This window comes from Myripristis murdjan, chromosome 1 (genome assembly GCF_902150065.1).
Source record: "Myripristis murdjan chromosome 1, fMyrMur1.1, whole genome shotgun sequence".
Taxonomy (NCBI): domain Eukaryota; kingdom Metazoa; phylum Chordata; class Actinopteri; order Holocentriformes; family Holocentridae; genus Myripristis; species Myripristis murdjan.
Genome location: NC_043980.1, coordinates 13,356,118 through 13,377,679, shown reverse-complemented (window position 1 = coordinate 13,377,679; position 21,562 = coordinate 13,356,118). Strand labels below are relative to the sequence as shown.

Genomic DNA, 21,562 nt, shown 5'->3' with positions numbered 1-21,562 from the left:
TTAAAATGTAGAGGAGGCAGCCTACACACACACTGCCTTCATACTTCAGAGAGCTGATTATGTATTAAAATGTTGTTGTTGTTTTTATCAGAGTTAGCTCTTTAAACCTGTTGAAAGCCAACTGAATGGTTTAAAACTACATAAAAATGCAGGTTTCTTTTTTTTCCTTATAAAACATACTTTATACAAAACCTTCTTCTTTTAAGCAGCAAGAAGGCCAGAATCTCAGCCAGCAGGTTTTCTACACTTTTGCAGGCCTGAGATCACACACAGTTCAAGCCCCAAAACAGCAGAGTGGCAGTAGATCTTGATGTTTGATCAGTGGAGAATTGATAGCAGAGCAGATATTTTATCACATGCCACGATGCAATTTAATGTATATGGTGCATTTCTCAAGTATGTTCATTCTTGTTCTCGTGGTGTGATATTGAACTGAAGCTATGACCAAGCACATGAGTTATGCATGCATAATGAGCTAACCCATATTTTCTTGCAATGGATTGAAACAACAGTGTTTCACTGAAAACTAGTTGGCCTGACACTGACAGGAAAAAGGCAAAAGTTGAAATTTGTACACAGAAATATAACTTGTGAATCATGAGTCTTATAGATTATTGAGATTATTCCCGTGTGCTGTGTGAGTAATGCCCATAATTGTGATAACAGCTAAGGAATGCACATCTTCCTGACACACTTGTGATGAGTGCCAACTGTATGACATGTTGCAGAGGAATAATTACTCATCTGTGGTTACTTTATACCAAATGGTATTGTATATGGGTGTCCCTTTAAAGAGCATCCAATGCATACTTATTTATGTTTATCAAGCTTGGAAAAACAAGTAACCTTCTTACTGTAGGCCTAAACGACTCCATATTTTATTTTATTGACTTAACACAACATTTAGAGTGAGGAAGTCCACAAAGTGTAATCATATAATTTAAATTTATTGGTATTTGTTTTTTCATAAAGTATCAAACAAGATTGGCTTTAAAGTGAACAGTGTCAAGGAGAATCCATAAGTAATACAGTATGAATCAATCTCGGTAAATAGCATTGCACCATGTCCCAGTATACCTAATAAAACAAAGAATATCAAGGATAATCAACATATCACAAACCAGTATTTATGTTTTCTTTTTTCTCTTTTTTTAAATTAAATCAAAAAATACATCTTCCCACATAAGACATGTTTGGTAAACAAAAGCAACTCAGCAGCAATTATTTTGGCTAAACAGTAAGCTTTGCAGTAGAGTCAGACTTTTCCTGAGTCAAAAATGTACATTATATTTAATATATTGAATTTATTTCATGAGGTGCGCACAATGTATCTTATCAATTCTACAACTACTAGTATAAGCTGGTATCTCATTAATCACCCCAGAGACCAAAATACTCTTTTAAGTATGCTGTAAACATGTCTAGTATCTTGAGTATCTATGAGAAGTGTATGAAGGAACGTAGCCAGAATCCTTTGAGGAGGCAGGCAGCATCGGTAAGCCTGACTCTGGGTCTTTCTTGGTACGCTCCATAGCCTGTTTGTAGTTGATCCTCTCCTTTGTGAGTGGGTCTACAATTTCCTTGGCATAGTTTGTGTCAGCCTGCAGCTCTCTCAGCATTGTGCTATCAATCATTTTTACCCCGATGGCTTCAATGACGTCTATTCGGCTGCCGGTTTTGGGGTTGATCAGCCCTCCTGTCAGGTGCTGTGCTTCCATGTAGCGAATGGCAGTTTCCTTGGGCATCCAGCCTTTCTGAACAGCCTCTCCCACTGACAAAAGCTCCCTGGTGACGGGATCCTCAACACCAGTGAAGGCCTTCTGCGCATTGAGCAGCCTCTGCAGTTGACTGGCCTCAATGAGGCCTCTATCTGCTGCCTTGTGGACTGAGTATCTCTGTGCAGTTTTGGTATCAATGATGCCTCCTGTTGCTGCCTGAGCCTCTAGAAGCCGTTGGGCAGTGGTGGTGTCAATCAGTTTACGTGTGGCGGCACTGCGTATTGTAAAGCAAGTGTCAGTGTGTGTGTCCATTATTCCAGCGATCGGATAAACGCCAGTGGACTTTTGAGAGGGGGGTGATTTCAGAGATGTGGTGGGCTTTGGGGTGACTGAATTAAATAGTGGCTGTTTCTTAATGTCACCTGCAACAAGCAGGGCAAACTCTGAGATGGGCATTTTTCCATCTTTGTACTGCTGCAGCTCACGCTGCGTCAGCTTGCCATCCCTCAGAGCATTTTTGATGGAATACTGCTTGCCACTCTTGCGGTCTTGAAGGACTGTTGTCTCACCGTCAGGTCCCATGGACGTTATCTCCTCCCAGTCACACTCCAACTCCTGCAGATGAATGTATTGTTTGCGGTCAATGATTCCCTGCAGGTATGCATCATAAGGAGACATATCCTTGCCCGTATCTGGATCCAAAATGGTGATTCTAGTAGAGACATTGGTTTCTTTGGTCCTAGTCTCTGCCTGTGCCTCTTTCTGTAAATCCTGCTCAAGCTCCCGGATGGTGCTGTTTTTCGAGTTAATCTTGTCTTTTTCATCCAGGATCTCCTTCTCCAGACGCTGGACATCAGATTCCATCTTAATGCTCTTCTGTCTGCTCATCTGCGTTCTCTCACTCATCAGCCTGCTCTGCTGGTGGAATGAAAGGCTGACATCATGTTTGTCAGCTTCAAGGGATCTGAGTTCACGAGTGAGGTTGTCTCTCTCCCTCTGTAAGGCATCTCTATTCAAAATGAGGCTGGTCTCCTCTCTTGAAGTGCTGGACTTGGTGGTCATCAGAGAATTAATATTGTCAGAGATGCGTTTTAATTCATCCTCCTGATCCTGCCTGGCAAATTTCTCCTGGGTTACCTGTTCCCTCAGGCGATCCCTCTCTGCTTCCACAGCCTGATCTTTCTCAACACGGATAACCTCCTTGTACACTTCCCTCACAGCAGATTTCTCTTGCTGTAGGATGTCAATGTTGAGTCTCACACTCTGGATTTCTCTTTCAATACGGAGGATGTTGTTGGTTTCTTTGTCCAAGTCTGTCCGAAGACCATTTGTCATCCTGTCCAGTTTTTGGTCTCTCTCAATCTTCAGCACCTCCTCCACAACAATACTCTCCTCAACAGGAGGTGGAGCATTTTCCAGCTGTTTAATGCGTAGTCTGATCTCTCTGAGTTCAGACTCTACTTGAATTCTCTTTTGGTGCTCATCACTCTCTCTGAGGATCTTCTCTTTGTCCTCCAACTTGGTCCTTAGCTGCTGCAGCTCCAGCTCTATCTGACGGCGGGACTTCACTTCATCATCAAGGTGTCTGCCAAGCCTGTCGTGCTCAACTGCCTGTCTGGGGTCCTTCTGTAAACGCAGCACCTCCTGCACAACCACCTTCTCCTCAGGTTTCTGTCTCTCCAAAAGGATGTATTTGTTCTGCAAGTCAAATACCATCTCTTCAGTGGTGCGTCGCAGCTGTGCCTCGTCCCGCACCTCTCTTCTCAAGCGATCAGCTTCTTTCTCCAGGAGTGGATCATTTTCATATTTGATGACCTCTCTGGTGACAAGCTTGGTCTCTACCTTGGACCTTTCAGCCTTCCATTCGTCTCTCTCTCTCTTTAGTGCTATTACCTGATCTTGTTTGGAGTTATAAACGCTGCTGAGATTGTTCACCTGATCATTTAGCCTCTGAATCTCTCTCTCATTTTCAGGACTCCTCTCCTCCCTCACTATCTCTTGAAGGACTTCCTTCATCTCCACGCGGGGTTTCTCAGAACGGAGCACATTCAGATCAGATGAGACTAGAGTGATGTCATGCTCCAGATCAGAGTGCTGCTTGTGGGAGTCTTGTATGTCTTTCTTTAGACGCATTATATCCACTTCTGTGTTTGGGTCTATCCGGTAGATCTCATTAACTATTTCCTTTACCTCCGTTCTTGGTTTCCTCTCTTGCACTTCACGATAGCGACTCTGCAGGTCTGAAACCTCTCTGGTCAAGGTGTTGGTTTCAATCCTCTCATCCTCAAGGCTTGATCGAATCTTCTTAGATTCATTGATGAGGTCAGGGTCTTGTTCAATCTTTTTCACTTCCTTGGTGATGACCTTAGGTGCGATATTTGGAATGATTCTCTCCAGCATATTAATCTGGCTCCTGGTCTGGAAGATTTCATCATTGATGAGCTTGCTCTGACTAGCCTCATCTTCAATTTCTCTCTCAAATGTCTGCACTGCATTCAGCATCACCGGATCTTTCTCCACTTTTACCACCTCCTTCTTAACCACCTTCTCTTTGATGGGGGGTTTCTTCTGCTGGAGGATTGAGACTTCTGTCTTCATCGTAATTGTCTCCCCATCTCTCACTCGAACTTCATCTTTCATCTTTGCTATTTCATCTCTCAACTTTGCTGCCTCTACATCTAGCTGAGGATCTCTCTCAAACTCTGTCACCTCTCTGGTCACTAGTTTGGGTGGTGTGTTTTTCAGGGTGTCCTCTAAGGCAGTGATTTTGTTGTTGAGTACTTCGATCTCACTCTGTGTGGTGCTGCGCCTCAAGGACTCTTCATGCATTTTGTTCTGAAAATCCGCCAAATCAGTTTCTAATTTAGGGTCGCGGTAGTACTGCAGCACTTCTTTTTCCTCAACACGCTCTACTCCTCTACGACCTTTCAGCGACATAAACCTGTCCTTGAAAGTTCTCAAGTCTGTCTCCGCATGAGCCCTTCTCTCCTGCTCCTCTTCCAGCTCTTTCTTCAGACCGTTTATCTCTGACATACTCCTTTGTTGGCTTTCAAGCTGCACTTGTTGCTGTGCCACCAGGTGAATTTTCTCTTCATTCTGCAGAAAAGGACACGAATAGTTGCCAAAATGAATGTGTTGTCAAGTGATTTTCTACATTTTGTTTTATTGTAAACATATTTTCTTAACAGACCACAGAGGTTTTAAATGTTGTTTAGTTTAACATGCATTGAGGAAGGAGGTCATATGAAAATGGATTTAAAGTGATTTATGCCCTGTTCTCTTACTTGAGCTTTCAGATTCTTAGCCAAGCCCATCTGATTGAGGCGCTGGTTGTTTTCAGCTGATGTTTCAGCATATCGGTTTACCAGAGATTTTTCCTGTAATTAAAGACAAAGAAAATAATCCATCAACCATCTTGACCTTTTTATGACTTTTATTTATTTATTATTGTGTAAATGTACAGCTTTATCATTACCTGCTTCTGAATAGCATCAGCAAGTGTGGGAATGTTTGGCTTCTTTGCAACCGTGGCCCCAGAGTCATCGAGGGTGCTGTTGTATTTGTTAACATTAGCATCATACTCCTGCACAGAAGAAAAAAAAATGTGTTTTTGTGTTTTTGTCATCAGTCAGTCAGTCAGTCAGTCAGTCAGTCCATTCATTTTGTCATTCATTCAAATATATTTGTATCGCTATCCTAGGTTTGTTTGAAATTATTTAACAAAGAGTAGTTAATGAGGTGATGTGATTTTAGCTCAGATTTTCTCTTACACATGTGTGCATGTGATAATTTCAGCTAGCATTGGGGTGCTGTTATTTTTTTTAACATGTCTTTTAACATGAATCACCCTCATAATGTTGCCCTACTTTTTCATAGTTGTGTATTGTAATCATAAAAGGCTTACACTGAGCAAATTCTGCAAGTCTTGAGACAGGTCCACCACTCTGTCCATGTCATCTCCCTTCCTCCTCAGGTCATCCATCACCCTCTACAGTAAAATATATGACAAAAGTTAGTCAGTGAAATGTACTGATATCACATAATCAACGATCATTTTTCTACAATGATCTCTACAGATTTACATTTAGCTTAACGGCACAAATAAACTATCATTAGTTACCAACTAATTTGTCCTCATGACGCGGCATAGGCAATAAACTGTCTTACCTCTTGGGAGCTCTGCTTGGCGCTGAGCTGAGATAGGTCATCACTGGGGTTGATCTGATTTTTAGGCAGATTGTCCAGGAAGGCGTTCAGGGATTTGCTTGTGCTCTGGAACTCCTGGTTTTTAGTCGCAGCTTCTTGCAGAATGTTTTCTCTGAGAGGATTCATCAATATATGATATGAAATTAAAAATTTGACATTGTAAAAAAAAAAAAAAAACGTATTACCAACTGATTTTCTTTTTCAGAATTGAGTCAGTTTTGAGCCAGTTGTTAAGTCGTTAAGTTGTTTCTTCTCCTCAAAAATATTTTTATTGAAGACATGTTACACTAAGAATGAATCAAGGGCTGTCACACCCAGTCATTACCACTTACACTAGAAATACTCAATTTATTATCATACTTTTTTTTGTCTCATACTTTTAATCAACTTGTAACCAGCATTTTTCTTTTTTATAGAGCATGTTTGACAAAAAATAGACAGAAGACCTTGAGATAATGTTTTAATACAAAGTAAAGTGGCTGAAATGATTCAACGTCAGCCTGACTCTCACCTCTCCTTCAGCTGGTTGGTGACGTTTGCGTAGCGGTTCTGCAGCTGCTTGACCTGGCTCTCCTGGCGCTGGATGTCGGGACAGTACTCCTGGTAGCCCTGCTGGAGAGAGCTACACAGCTGCTGTGTGTTCTCCAGGTCCTGGCCCAGCTTCTTCATGTCATCCTGGGCCCCGGCCACATCCTTACGCAGGCTCTAGATCAGACAGAGCAGAGGGAAGGAGTCAGAGCTGCTTCAAACACCAAAGAATTTATCTCAGTAAGAACATGAATGTGCCTTTTTGGCTTTGAAAAAGGTACATAATTACCTCGCGGTGCAATAATTAGCCCTTGGGGAGGTATTTGTGTAGATTTTACCTTGGGGGACAGAAATGGACTCCCACTGAACTCCTATTCCTGACAGTGTACTTACCAAACTTAAATATCTACACTTGACTAGTCTGAACTCAGTGGAATGATTCAAACAGGATTGCATTCTCAGGATCACATTGTTGAATGAATCTGTTGCCTTTATGCAGTATGGTTTAGTTTTAGGAAGGAAGGAAGTGAAAATTACAGATTTCTCACCTGAATTTCTTGAGCCCGGGTCTGGATGGCATCTGGAGCATCAGGGATTGAATTGTCTTGACTCAGCTTGTCCTCAAAGCCAGAGACGATGCCGTCCACCTTGTTAATCTGACCCTCCAGGTTGAGAGATGCGTTGGCTCTGAGGGAAAGGAAGGAGCGTGAATAACCTGATTAAATGTTTGCAGGGTTGTAATTTTTACTGTAATGTTTTTTTAATGAGGAAATATGAACATATATGCAATATTCATATCAACATCCAGTTATGTCCACATAAAACATGGGCTTACTTTTTGGTGTAGAGGTCAGCAAGTGCAGCGATGCCTTCTTGCTTGTTGTTGGCAGCGCTGAGTTTGAGTGGCAGGGCGGAGGAGGTACTAGGGTCGTTAGACAGCAGCGGCTGCAAGTCAGCCTGGGCCGCGGCCTTCTGCTGCTCGAGGGCCTTCAGTGCCTCAGCTGCTTTCTGTAGCACACGGATACAGATATTACATGGTTACATAAGCGTAGCTGTAGGTGTTTCATCAAATATCAACTAGCCATGTCATCTAACAGCAGCGTGATGGAGACTCATCCCTGACTGCAGCTGCCCAAAAAACCTGTTGGTAGAACCTGCAATCAAATTTTATTATTTAATTTAAAGAGTGGCATACAAACATAACAAAAAAAATGCCGAATCCCTGAGCCTAAAGAGCTGTCAAAGGAGGACTTTGACTCCTGTCTCTCACCTCCTGTTCCTTCAGCCTGTTGGCCAGATCTCCGGCCGGGTCACTGCGGTTCAGCGGGGCTCTCAGGCGGCTCAGGATGTCCTCCTCAGTCTGGGCCAAGTCGCTGTCCAGCTTGTCCAGCTGCTCAGCCAGGGCTGCCGCTTTGGGATTCGTCGGGGCAGAAGACACCGGGGCTGATTGAAGAAAGAGCATGATTCACTCGTTAATTGATTATTTGGTTAATTCTCAGAGATAAATACAAGTCCGTTTGTGCAGTTAGTTGTAAATTTTGCAGTATTTTTTAAATTAATCAGTGATATTATATGACTTTAGGCATAACTGATAAATATTTGGTAGATAAATTGATAGATTGGTAATGACCTGCTTGTTGGGACCTGGAGACGGCTGTGTTATTATTCTTCAGGGATGCTGCCAGAGCGGCTCTTCTCTTCTTGATGTCTGCCAGTTCACCACCCAGACTAGTAAATTAAAAGCAGAGAAAAAAGAGAGACAGAGAAAGACAGGAAATAAATAAACGCTGTACATATCTGCACACAAGGGTACAATTAACATCAACTACATCCTGATCAAGCGGCATCAAACACACTATTAGATGAAAGGTGTTGCACACATTCTGGCATAGCTCATTTAAGTTTTATCACAATGTAGTCTTGCATTACTCACAGGTCCACTTTGTCAATGGCCTCTGGGTCAGGTGGAGGGATCTGGAAGCAAACCCCTGGAAAGGTCTTGGTTGAGCCATCACTGGAAATCACTTCCCAGTTCTCGTTGTCTGAGTTAGATTTCAGGGTGAACCTGTCCCCTTTTGACAGAGAAGCCTGGAGAAAGTAATAACAACAAATTATTCTCAACATGCGCTAAAGTATTTTATGCTGTAGACACATGAATAGACTCTGGGATGATTTGGTAATGTGAGAATTAAGTGTCCAGCCTTCGGAGAGTATAAATAAAGAAAAAGTTTAAAAAGTTGTACTATATCTTAGTCTACACCATCAGAGTTAATTTAACACTTTTGAATAGTTGTGAACAGCTGGCCCAGAGTAATATCAGCTCTCCTTGCCAGATGTCCTGTAATTGCCTCTGAAAGCACTTAACACTGGTAAAGTTCGTGAGAATGGCTAAAGCGTAAACTCTCAGTTGTAGACATTTGACAGTCTTTTCTCTGTACAGCACAGTCAAAAATTGAAGGGTAGGAGGCTCCACCTTGTCTGTGTCCCAGTCACAGAGCGACTCCACGGTGATCGGCCTGCTGGGAGCGATGCGACGCAGCCTCAGAGGAGCGATGTTGGTGCTGCGCCTCCTCAGGTCGGCCAGCTGCTGCTCACTCTGCTGCACGGCCTTCTCCTCCGCCTGCCAGGAAACAGAGGGAGACAGTTTTAGACATCCGACAGACACAGGAACAATTCCTCATCCAATTCTGAAACTGTACGATTTAAGTGGCTCATTTTTTCACATTCAACAACATTTCAATACAGGTTTTTTTTGTTGTTGCATATACGTCTGTGTGATTTTTTTTGACGGGTCCCCAGGCACCTGGAAGCACCTCAAGAAGTGTTTTTTGAGGTGCCCTATCGTCTGGAAGGTGCTTCCCGAGTATATGAAACATTGCCTCTTAGAGCGCCATATTTTGCCAATCACTCTTTTTTTGCCCTCAAGTTTGTCCTTGGGTTAATATATTATGCAGGGCGGACGGTAAAGCAGAAACAGAAACCCTAAATTCTCTCAATCCAGTAAAAATGGATGTCCACGGGAGCTTTGTCGGGGCTACGGCAGGTGTGCTTGTATTTGACAGCGGATGAGAAACAACTCCCATAACATCACTGATTGGGTGTGGCCATGCCTGCAACGTGCCTGAAAATTTCAACCTCTAGAGGGCAGTGCAGCAGACATTTTCTGCCTTATGTGATCATGTGTTGAGTCACTCTTTAAATTTCTTTTGCACCACTTTTTATAAACTTGGTGCTGCTGCATGTTTAATCCCACCTACTGTACATGTGCATCCTAACAAGTTTAATACCATGTCCAACGCTAGCTCTAATTCTGATATCTCTTATTCAGTAAAAACTACTGTAACCGCCGTGTACCTCGAGTTGCAGCAGCGTCTCAGAGTTGCTCTTCTTGTCGACGCTCTTGGGGTCCAAACTGTTGTTGAGTTTGGTCAGAGTCTCTGACAGATCCTCAGTGTCCATTTGGTACTGGAGACAGGATATAAAACAGAATTAACCATTAGGACAGTTTGGTGTGATTGGTGATTTGCTTTATATCTGTAACTGAGATATGTAAACTGGAGTGTACGGTATCACCCCGGCAAGGAAATTCATTGTGTGTGTCATGACAAGACAAAATATGCACACACCCCTACTCACATTTAATCACAAACTCACACACACACGTGATAAAGACAGAATGAAGTGTATTATATAATCGCCAAACCACAGCTGTAACAAAGGATGGCTGAATGAGCTCAACTCTTTTAATGACAGGCCAGCAAAGCCAGTCCGATACCTTTCCACAGAGTTTACCAAAGTGTTGTTTACAGGATGTACGCTGTATTCAAAATGATGTAAGAAGTTTGAACCTTTTTGAAATCCTCCACATTATCCAGATGTGTCTCCTGGCAAATGCAGAGATTGAGGAATTTCTGCCAGTTGTTCCGCACATCATCTCTCTGAGCCTGGAAATGCAAAAAAATTAAACGTTAAACACAGTATTCTCAAAAACTTGACACCTGGATCTGAAAGCACGAGCCTGCTGAGTCTCTCTGTCTGAGGACGGTTCACACTGGAAGATTTATGTTTCCACATTATCAGAAGGTATGATTGTAAGTTTCAGAGGTTAATGGATTAGTGACATGTTTTGACTGTCCAAGTCTTGTTTTTCCCTCCAATACCAGAATTTTCTCGTAATGACAGGTACCTGTATTGTGGCACTGGCGGGGTGCTTCAGCTCTATGAGTCGGTCTGCGTCATCCTGGAGTTTGTTCACCTCGCTCTCGTGGGACAGCAAGCTGTTGTTCTTGAAGTTCTGTGACGTCAAATCAAAGTGGGACCATCAAAATGAGATGAAGATGACTGTTTTGAAACTGTGACCTGCTGCAATGGCTTCTCACGCTCATTTTTTCTCACTTTGGACGCAAACATCTACCATTTCTCTTAGCAAATATCCATCCTGCTCATCCATCCAGAATCATAAGGTCACAGGAATGGCATGTTTCACTGCTGTGATTGACAGCTGCGACAGGAAGGCACAGGAAGAGCACTACATAAATAAAACCCTACACAATGTCCTGACTAAAAAAAAAGATAACAGATAACATTTTGGTCATCTGACAATCACCCGGTGTCCCTGCTACAGCCTGTGAACCCTGACCTCATACTGCCTGCGGACGTCAGGCGGGTCGATGATATGGTCACTCCAGTCCTGCTTCTTGATCTTCTCCTGCTCTTCTCCCAGGAAGCCCAGCTCCTTGTGGCAGCCCTGCATGTAGTTGTACAGGCTGCTCAGGTAGTGGTGGCGCCACTTGGAGTTGTCCTGGGAAGAATAAAACATGACGTCTGAGAAATCCAGAGTACAGACACACCACAGCTGCAAATTTAGCGTAAAGCTCAAGAAAAATGTATTAACATCTGAATTATGAACACCACTTAATTTTGTATTACACTCTTACACGATTATGGCCACAACTCACCCGCAAGTTGTTGTATTGTTTCTTGATGGTTGAGTAGTTTTCCTAAAAGACAAAGATCACCAGAATTTCAATGTCTGACAAAACATATTCCTCAAATGTGACATACAAAACGTCTAAAACTCAGGTGTTTTGTGAAGTGAAGAAGACATCCTGAAAAACACTGGATGTCTCTCCCTGTGGACAACGAGCCATCTTTGAGCCCATGTTCACCTTGCTGCCAGCAGAGCTGACGTTGAGCTGGGAGCTGTAGGCCTCGATCTCCTTGTGGGCGATGTTGTGGGCCGCGATCTGCTTCTCCAGATCTGCCAGGCTGGGGCCGTACGCCTCAGTGTTCACCTCTTTCTGAAAACGCAGATAACACAGGGAAAGCTGTTAACGGCGTGGACTGGAGACGCACACACACACACACATTCACACACTACTGCAAATGTTAACTGGTTAGTGCTGTTTTAACGCTGTTCCATGGATGCATGACAAAATTTTCTTAATTTCGGATTCTTGCTGTTTGGGTTGTACAACAGTTTTGCATATTTTATGAATTATTAATTGATTAACGACCATACAAAAACAAACAGTCACGACTTTTGCAAGCAAATCAGTGATGCAATTTGACAGCTTGAGTTTTAACCTCAAAAATAACAATCAAGTTTAACTTTCTCAGTCACTTCCACTGAGTTTTGACATGGCTGTAATAACAACAACAATAATAATAATGATAATAATAACTTTATTTATTTTATAACTTTATTTGCATAGCATCTTTCATACATCTTTTATACATTTCATACATACGTCCCCTGGTTCAAACTGGTTATTGCCAGTTGCGAGACACTTTCACTGACAGCACGTCACACTGTTATGAGTGTACACAGTCAGTACAGGAGGCCCCGGTGGGAATCTGACACTGTCTCATGTCATCAGTCCTATTAAAGTCCAACCCAGTATTGACAGACCTTGAAGGATTTTTTAAGCATACTGACCCGAATGTTACTACAGTGTCATTGAACATACCTGCTTCTGGTTGAGAACGGTAGCCCAGTCGATTCTGGGAACCCGTGACACGTCCTCGACCTGCTCGTAGATGTCCCGGTAGAAGCCACAGTCCTTAAGCCAGCGGTCGTGGAGGAGGCTGACGCTGGAGTCACAGAAGGAGCATATTCAGAAAAAAGTGCACCGAGTGCCAAAACACTTTGTGGACTCACAATGTTTGCTTAAATTTTTTACATCCAAAGTAGCTTGCAGAAATACCTCAGCAAGCGTACTATAGCTGATTGTTTAACAGTAACTCATCCTGTATGCTGTTATAATGAATTTCATGTCTTTTGCAGTGAACTCTCCAGGAAGCTATACATCACGTATTGTGATATTGTGATTGTTTGTCATGTTTGGTATGTTCGGTGACTGCTTCTGTAAAAAAAAAATGTCTAAGCACCTGGAATGCAAATCAAACAAAATCCCATTGTGTTTCTTTCAGGAATACTCCAGCGTTTTCAACAAAATGCTCTTTTTCTGACTTCCCATACTGAGAAAAAATGTTTGATTCCATTTTCCTATCTGTACGTCCAGTGGTTCACTTCCAATGAGTAGCATTTTGTGTTAGCTTAAAATAAAGAATTTAGGTCTATGGTAAACAACACACATTCGTTAATTTGTTTTTGTGTTATTTTTGGTTTGTGTATTTTTTTTTTAATTCTAAGATGTCTTTTTCAAATACAAAAGTTGTATAAGGTTTATTTTTTCACTTGGACGGAGCTAGGGTAATGACTCCCACAGACTTCAAGTCTTTATGCTAAGCTAACACAAAATGCTACCCAAAGGAACCAAACCACTGGACGTACAAAGGTGAAATGGTATTGAACATCTTGTCTCAGTTTGGGTATGTCAGAAAAAAAGTTTTTTTTTGCCCAAAATGATGGAATATTCCTTTAAAGTCTGGAAAATGTATACTTATCCTAGCAAGCGTGAAAGCACTAAATGGTAACAGTGTCCTTTAAAGATGCTGGTGTAAAGGTGTAACGAATGCAGAACACAAATTGTATGACTGCTATTTTGAAAAATAAAATGACGGCTCACTCGTCAAGTCAGCGTCCCAATCACTTTGTGTGCTGTCAGTGAACTTTTTGTGTTATGGAACTAAAACTTGATTTCCTGCTTTTACCAGTCCTAAGGAGAGTAAACGCTGCTCTGCACAGGACATTCCCGGCTTCTGTTTGAATTGACTTTGCAGACAACTCACTCGCTCTCTATCTCCGTGCCCTGCGGGTGTTTGAGCTTCTTGGCTTTGTCCACATCCAGGAAGAGGTCCTTCAGCAGGCCCTCCGCCTCGCCCAGCTTGACTGCGATCTCATTTTGGTGCTTGAAGGGCAGGTCTTTCTTGTCATTCTCGGCATCCTGGGGGACAGTAATCAACACTTTAGCAAGTCTTAGAGAGGGCGAGAGTGATGCACATGAAGCAGAATGAAGTGAAAGCATGTTTTGTGTGTGTGTGTGTGTGTGTGTGTGTGTGTGTGTATTTGAGTGCATGAACGCTTGTATGTCTTCTCACCACAGCCAGCAGGTCTTCAGCGTAAAGGATGTCTTGCTCCACCTTGTCAGCATTCTGTTGCATCCGAGCAATCAGCATGGCAAGGTCGCTGGCCTGTGCCCTGCAGAGAGAAATCAGAGAAGTTTGATAAGTCGATGGGTGTTTGAGGTGAAGTCTAAATGTACGCTGAGGACACAAAGGAGGCTGACTTTGACTAAATGCTTAGCAGCTTTGAGGCTGAACCTGTAAACGAGTCCTGATCCAGATGCTGCATTATCAAGAATCTGTTCATCTGCCTTGTATGCAATCAAAAAAAAAGAAAAGAAAAGAAAAAAAAATCCAGTAAAAGTCACAGTGAAATGAAAAATAACCTTCTTAACTTGTAACCAATTCAACATTTAGCTCAAAAGAATTTACTACTGTCATTTTGATTATTTGTGTATTTTTATATCAAAATCCCATTATTTCTTCTTCCTAGAGAACAGGGCACTGGCGATGTCATGAGGAACAAGTAGGCATGAACAAAATCTTCACAATTTGACCAATAACAAACCTTCACATCAAATAATACTGCCTTTCTGCCCATTCTCAGCTGATCACTTGTTGGTTTACACCTTTGAAACATGCCTCTCTGTGTGAAGCACCGCCCCAAACAGCCTGTTTCGACAAGAAATAGATCAAAATGCCATTTCATGGTGACATAAATGATCTCACAGCCTTTTCATCCCAGCACTGACCTTCAGTGATGCCATAAGTTTTCCTAAAAGCCTCTTAGTCTTGTGTCCATGTTCACACTTCCCTTTAACACAAGGCATCATATTGACAGAAAATGATCTTGATGATGGTTTATTTTATTTTATTTTTTTTAATTGGCTTTAGGAAAATGGACCTAAACTTTAAATGCTGACAGAACAGGTAAAATTTGCTAGGACCACATTTATGTGTCTGCCTCAGTTTCTATGTGAACTAACTGGGAAAAGTATCTCTTGGGAAAAAAGGACAGTTTTCATGCAGAAGTAGCTATGATGTGCATATTTTTTCTGCGTCCTTTTATTCCTTCATTGTTTTTCCCCTCCACATCACCTGCTAAATCATCTTACAACGTCCCAACTGAATAAGAGGAACAAAGGCTTCGGGGCTGGCCTGAGGTCAGTGCGAGGTTGCTCACTTCTTCCCTGTCCTCGCCACTGCAGCCACACCCTGAGCGTTCCCAAAACGCTCATCATTCCACAACGGCTGAGCGTGTCACTCCCACTCTGTCTGTATTGTTCTGCCGGTGCCAGTGTTTGGCAACATCAACAACAAAAAAACATAGAGTGATGTCTCACATGTACAAAAGAAGGAGGGGATTCGACTGGCATTGTCGACCGGTATTGTGTGATGAACCACACCCAGAAACTGATTTAAAGGACGATTTCTGGATTTGGTATGAAATTAAGTAGAACTGAGAATTGATTAGAGTATAATATTATAGAATTGAACAGTTTTGGAAGAAATTATTTTGATAATGATAGACCAGATCAAGTACCAATTTTATTGTGGCTGTGGCTTTATGCCGATTGATCTTCTTCCCTCTGAATTTAAAATTGGACTGAGTGACTTGTTCATTAAAGGACTGGTGACTACAAATTGAATTCAAACTGTTTGCATAAAGGTAATAAATGAACTTTTGTTGAATTCACGATTCAACTTATTCACTCAGTCTCTGCACTGCATACGATCTGTTTCCATTCACCTCGACATTGTGACTCGTGCAGTGTCTGTTCAAAGCGAGCCTGTTCAGTAAGGGGCGATTGTTTGACCTCTGGTTCTCTTTCAGGAGAACCACTCATCCAAACAACTTCACACTTGACACTGCGTTCCCTCGGGTCCTCAGTGGTACACCTGCCAAGTGTGAAGGCAACTGGATGGATGGTTGTTGAAATAATTGAAGGATGAGCTTACAGACATACAGAAATTCCTTCTATTTAGTTGCTGTATAACTGCGGATTCTATTCACCCTACTCACTCATGAATAGTTTGTCATTTCACTGAAATGTTTTTCATCAGTTGCAGACCAGTGTCTATATATATATTAATACCAGCAATGCCACAAAAAATCCATCCTCTATTTATTGGAACCAGCTTCATTACATGAAACATTTACCCTAAAAGGAGGTCACATCAGCTGGAAAAGGACAGTGAGGTGAAAGCCAAATAAAGAGAGAAACTATTCACAAAGACGTCCCTTTGCACTGGATTTTCACTCATATAAACACCAAAATATAGTGATCCCCCAATGAAAATGTCACACGCCATTAAAAATATCCTGAGACAGACTCAAGCCAAATGCCCTCTGCCTGGTGGAGGCTGCATTTCACTACAATAAAGAAAATATGTCATTTATGACTTACACTTTTAGAAAAAGGTGAAAAAGCAACACTCAACCAAAGAATGTAGGCAAACTGTCAAAAGACATCGTTAGTAACTTGACCTACATACCAAAACAGTATGCATACCTAAAACTGTGTAAAAACAGTTAATTCTACGGCAGAAAACAAGAAAGTGGCACATTTATGAGGGCGGTTAGATTTACAGTCACCTAATTAGCAAATTCATAGTAGTTTTTTCGTGGTGGAGCAGCGGTGGAATGCAGCAGAGCATGAAACGTGTCTCTTGGCACCCTGTTACTCATCTGACTGACTAAGTGACTTGGCTGGGTGGTATTCTGGTTTCGCAAAAGATGTGACAATGGCCTCCCTATTCCTGCTCACTCAGCAGGAGCAACAGGTATGTGCAGTAGATGCACACACACATTAACCTCAGACGGGCCAAAAAGCATCATTCTCTCATTTGTTTGTTCATTTGAGACTGACTTGTGGGGCGGTATTATGTGGATTGTCACAGTGAATCCTATAAACAGTAAGCACTTATTCTGGGAGTGGATCAACTGCAGTTGTATGCTGAGTCATTATAATGAACCTGAACAGTGAATCCATTGGGATATCACTGCCAGCCGGTCAAAACATGTCCAAAATGTCAAACGTGAGAAAATAGGCTTGACCACCATGAATTTGTCAGTCAGGGTTTTCGAAGGACGGCAGCTTTGTGATTGTATCATTATTCTCAGCCTTAGCAGATCCAGCACAGTGAGTTACCTGCTGGAGATTAGGAAGCATTGCATGCAACACTGGCAAAAAAAAAAAAAAAAAAAAACATCCCCAGGATTCAAAGAAAACCAACAGAGCATGTAGTAGTGAAAAAAAAAGTTGTCTTCATGCTTTCACCACCTTTTCAAACACTTTTTTTTGTCTGTTTGTGATCAACAGGAGGAAGGATTAAAGCTTTCCTCTGTGAGTTCAGAGCCCAGAGCAGGTCAGACGTCCGGGGAGAAAACAACATCATTTAATCTGATCAGTAATAATTCAATTCAGGTCTGATTTTGGTAAATCAGTTGATGCAGGGACTAAAAGCTTCTCGCGCTAAACCAGACTAAGGATATTAAGAGAGGTGAAGATTATGGCCTGTCTGTCTCCTTCGTCTGCTTACTTCTGTCCCACATTACAAATTATGGACAGGATGCTAAATAATGGGTCACACTTATATTTTATGCTTTTATGGTTGCATGTATAGAACAGAAATACAGAATTAACATGCATGCTTATGCTTAACTTATTCACACATACGTATGTGTGTGTCTCTTTGCATGCAGCAAGCCTGTGTGTTCACCATCCCTGACCTGAGGTGTGTTTTTTTTTTCCCAGGAAGGGTGTGAACAGTGTGTATCCAGGTGTGTATTCAGGTGACATCCAGAGATACTGTAAATAGTTTTGACTTCATTATGAACAGCACTCAGAAAGTTGTACCAGAATGGTATATTTTACATAGAGAAGTACAGTACAACCCTGTGGAGGTGAACACTGCTGCTTGGTGGAATGAGTTAAATACTGCCATATGTCTCCTCTGTTGACTGTAGATCATAGTTTATAGGTGCACAAGCTTTTCCAAGAATAATCTTACCAGTTGAGGTAAGCACCAATGGGCAGAGACACATTTTTGGGGGGGAGCAAGTTAGCTAACTGGCAAAGGAAAAACTTAAGTGAAAATGTACATAAACTATAAATGGCAATGACTTTCTTCTTTAATTCTTTCAGGTTTATGGCAGTCATGACCTTAGAAGATCAGTGGGTTAAATATCGAGCCCACCTAGATCACTGTGGGCCAATAAAGCTAGTTTCATTTTGGGGTAGGTAAATAGGTAGCCTGCATAACTCAGTTTGACCAAACTGCTTTTCCTCAGTTAGCAGAGGAGCATTTGACTTGATAATATTAACAACCTTACATCTTGTCACCTCTTCACATGGAGACCCATTGTGGCCATCCAGTTTGGGACGCTTCCTGATTTGGGCCACCGAGTTAGGGTTAGGTTGGTCCAAATGTGGTAGCGACACCCATGATATTTCAGCGGATGCATTTAGTTTCCTTTTTCACTTGGTTTCAGTTTGATGTCACTTCTACAGAAAAAAAATCCCGAGCTCCACCCATTTAGGTTTTCCTCCAATGAGTTTATTTATGTTGCATCTCTGAGGAATGTTTGCAGGCCTAATGATTATTTACATAGATTTTTTTTTTTTTTTTTTTTGTAATGACCTTGAACACTGTAGAGTCGCTCCAGTCTCCATCATCAGTCACAAGCTATGAAGTCATTATCTACCCGCTGTGTTGCCAGCAACACAAACTGTGATGTAATGGAAGGGATGGCCACCCGCAGGACAAGATGGCCACCTCTGTGATGTAGGTACGGATGTACTAATGACAGTGATTAGGCATCATGTCACCTGCCCCTATACACCATACCAGCACCCACATGCTTACACACTCGCTCTCTCACACACACACACACCCTTCTGGAATGCCAAGATTACATCAGCTGAAGGAAAGTACAGCACCTTAACATCCTGCACTCAGGTCAGCGTAATTCATAATTCATGCTTTTAATTCTTCCTTGCATTCTGGATAGCGCACCACGTGCTTACACCAGATGTCAGGCTATTAAACTGAAGCCATCAAAACCAGGCATGGCTTCATTGAGCGCCTTTCGCCACATTAATTAATACTTTTATTAGGTGACTGAGGGCTTTTAATTGCCAAATGAACAGTGAGGCCATTCCCTTTAAATGTCCTTTTCACACCATCATGTATGGGTGGGAGCCATCGCCCACATAACAAAAGAGAAACCAGCTGAGCGGTACAGGCTGCCCTGCCCAGACGGCTCCTCCTCACACCTCAGCAATTAGATGACACGTTCAGGGCAGGTGGAGGGTGAAACCCAGCGCTCTGACCATCTCCCTCTGGTTCTGTGAACATTGAATTAATCGAGCATTTGATGGGACCCAGAGGTTTATATATATATATATATATATATATATAAATATTTTTAAAAAACTATTATATTAATGAATGCGCATTTGGCAGTCCAAAGCACGTCAAAGTACCTCCAGGTTCTCTAGTTGCTGAATAAGTGGTATTGTCACTGATTTTGATGACTGAGGTGGAACCTATGGCATTAATGAAGTCACCTTTTCATGAGTGTGTTGTCCCAAAAGTGACGGCACAAACACAAGCACGACCCGCCCTGCCCTCATCACACCCCATCAGCACAAGAACAAGAACAGGGCAAGGTGCAACTGCCTCATCTTCACCTTTTATCTGAAATTAAACTAGATAATTTACTGTGTATTGGTCTGAGCATTAATGAGACATTTAGCGAATAGAAGCTGATGCTATTCGATGAATTTCTGGCTGCTCACAGTCTCCCTCTCCAGACCAGCCGATGAAGTCATTTCCTTTAACGAATCATTCGAATGACAGAGGTAAAAATTTTACTGTGATGAGTTCTGCATGGTGAGGGAAAACTTAAAGCAGAGATGAAAGACATAAAGCTACTTTTAGTCATATGGGTAAACTAATTCTCATCTACAACTTAAGTGAAAGGTAGAGTCTCTGAATTTACAGTGCAGTCTGAGTTTAACTTTCAGAAAGCCTACGAAATGTCGGTGCCACTTCACACATTTAAACACCAGCCGAAACACGGCCATGAAAGAAGGGTGTTTTAAGTTTCATGATCATTAGGGCTTTAAATCAGATTACAAGCCTTTCAATCTGTCTCTCTCAAACCGGAGTGTTGTAAGATAATTACCTGCTATTGTGGATTCGTGTCATTAATTCCTACATTACAAACTAAACCTGACATTGCCCCAGGACACAGAGCGGGATCAAGGAATGCCTCCTGATGTTCAGATACTGACAGCTCCTGCAGGATTTCTTTTCTTTCTTGTAAAATGTAAAATGATTTAAAAATGTTTTTCTAACTCCTCTCAAATCTCAATCAAAGCCTGTCTTTGGGTAAGAAAACTGGCCCATGAAATTTGATTTTTAGGTCCTTGACAAGTGGATCAGCAAGAATGAATTGATCTTATGGGCTAACAGGATGTTTGTAATGATGTTATGTGACATGTTTTATTGGGAAAACATAAATTGTTCTACCAAAGACAAAATGACGACAATTTCTGCTTCATCAGACAGATGACGATGCTCTTTTGTAATCAGATAAAAGTTTTTTTCACACTCATTCTAAGAATTTTAATTATAGTCTCAAAGCCAAACTTTCACCTCGTCCAAGTGTTCTCTTAAACACTCAGTCTAACCTCATGTTTACAAAGTAAACCTGACCTCAGGCCTTGACACACCACCACCTCCATGTGGCTTTGGGATTAACTTGACAGGACTCAGCACCTCAAAGGACCAAGAGAAAAGTTCCTTCAGCAAATTTGCATCAAATCCTCTCAACCCATAAAGTCTGAAAAATGAGCGGAGTGGGAGGAAATCCAGAACACAAAAACACACACAGGGAAAGAGGACAAGAGGAGCTCACAGGAAATATGACACAGTCGCCGGCCTGGAAACAAGAGGAGGGGGAAACATGACCGAGATAGCACCATACAAACACGCACACACCCACACCCATCCACACACACACTGATTTATAAATACAGTCTTTTGATGAAAAACTCACTTGCTGATTTTCTTGCTGGAGACCTTCACCGTATTCTCCTTACTGGTGTCTTTTCTCTTAAACATCCTGGGGGTCGTGGGGGGGGTCGAGCTTAGGTCCGAAAAAAAAAAAAACTCTCTCTCTCTCCCTTAGTCCTTCTTCGTCTGTGTCTTCCTCACCCTCTGGCTCCCACTCTGCCTTCCCTATCTCTTTGGTTTCTCTAAACACACCCAGACACACATACACTCCACACCTCTTGTCTTCGATGCATGTGTGTGTGTGTGTGTGAGCGTGTGGCTCGCGTCGGCGCAGTGTTAAACAGTAGAGCTGCTTCTCCTGGTCAGCCCCTCCCAGGCAGGTAACAGGTGTGTCACCGCCCAGACATCCACCCTGTACAGGAGGACCGGACCGACCTGTTCCACTCCTCCTCCACCTCCTTTCTTCCTCCCCCCTCTCTGTCCAGCTCAGCCTTTTCAACGGGGCCCTGTCACACAGTCAGTCATTCCAAGAGCCCTTTAATTATCAGTGATGTATGACTTCTGAGGGTCGGGGTGGATGTTGAGAGCCTGCAGGGATTAGTGGACAAAACACAAGT

General features: G+C 42.2%; 1 protein-coding gene across 1 annotated transcript; it reads right to left on the bottom strand.

Annotated features, from left to right (window-relative positions):
* Positions 1-926: 926 nt before the first annotated feature.
* On the bottom strand, positions 927-21,243 carry evpla (envoplakin a). Its single transcript, XM_030080334.1, has 22 exons — positions 20,989-21,243; positions 13,956-14,055; positions 13,647-13,801; positions 12,422-12,545; positions 11,621-11,752; positions 11,411-11,452; positions 11,092-11,253; positions 10,639-10,746; positions 10,301-10,396; positions 9,807-9,917; positions 8,926-9,072; positions 8,386-8,540; positions 8,083-8,180; positions 7,723-7,895; positions 7,288-7,460; positions 7,001-7,139; positions 6,436-6,629; positions 5,886-6,036; positions 5,623-5,706; positions 5,194-5,301; positions 5,003-5,095; positions 927-4,814 (listed from the first exon to the last, which is right to left on the bottom strand). The coding sequence occupies exons 1-22, from the start codon at positions 21,051-21,053 to the stop codon at positions 1,422-1,424; spliced, it is 6,003 nt and encodes a 2,000-aa protein (XP_029936194.1). The 5' UTR covers positions 21,054-21,243; the 3' UTR covers positions 927-1,421.
* Between the last annotated feature and the right edge of the window lie 319 nt (positions 21,244-21,562).

Coding starts and splice junctions, on each gene's coding strand:
- evpla (XM_030080334.1), bottom strand. CDS start 21,053: ATGTTTAAGAGAAAAGACACCAGTAAGGAGAATACGGTGAAGGTCTCC. Junction 5,302..5,622: donor ACTTGCAGAATTTGCTCAGT/GTAAGCCTTTTA, acceptor TCTTCTGTGCAG/GAGTATGATGCTAATGTTAA. Junction 5,096..5,193: donor CTGATGCTATTCAGAAGCAG/GTAATGATAAAG, acceptor CTTTAATTACAG/GAAAAATCTCTGGTAAACCG.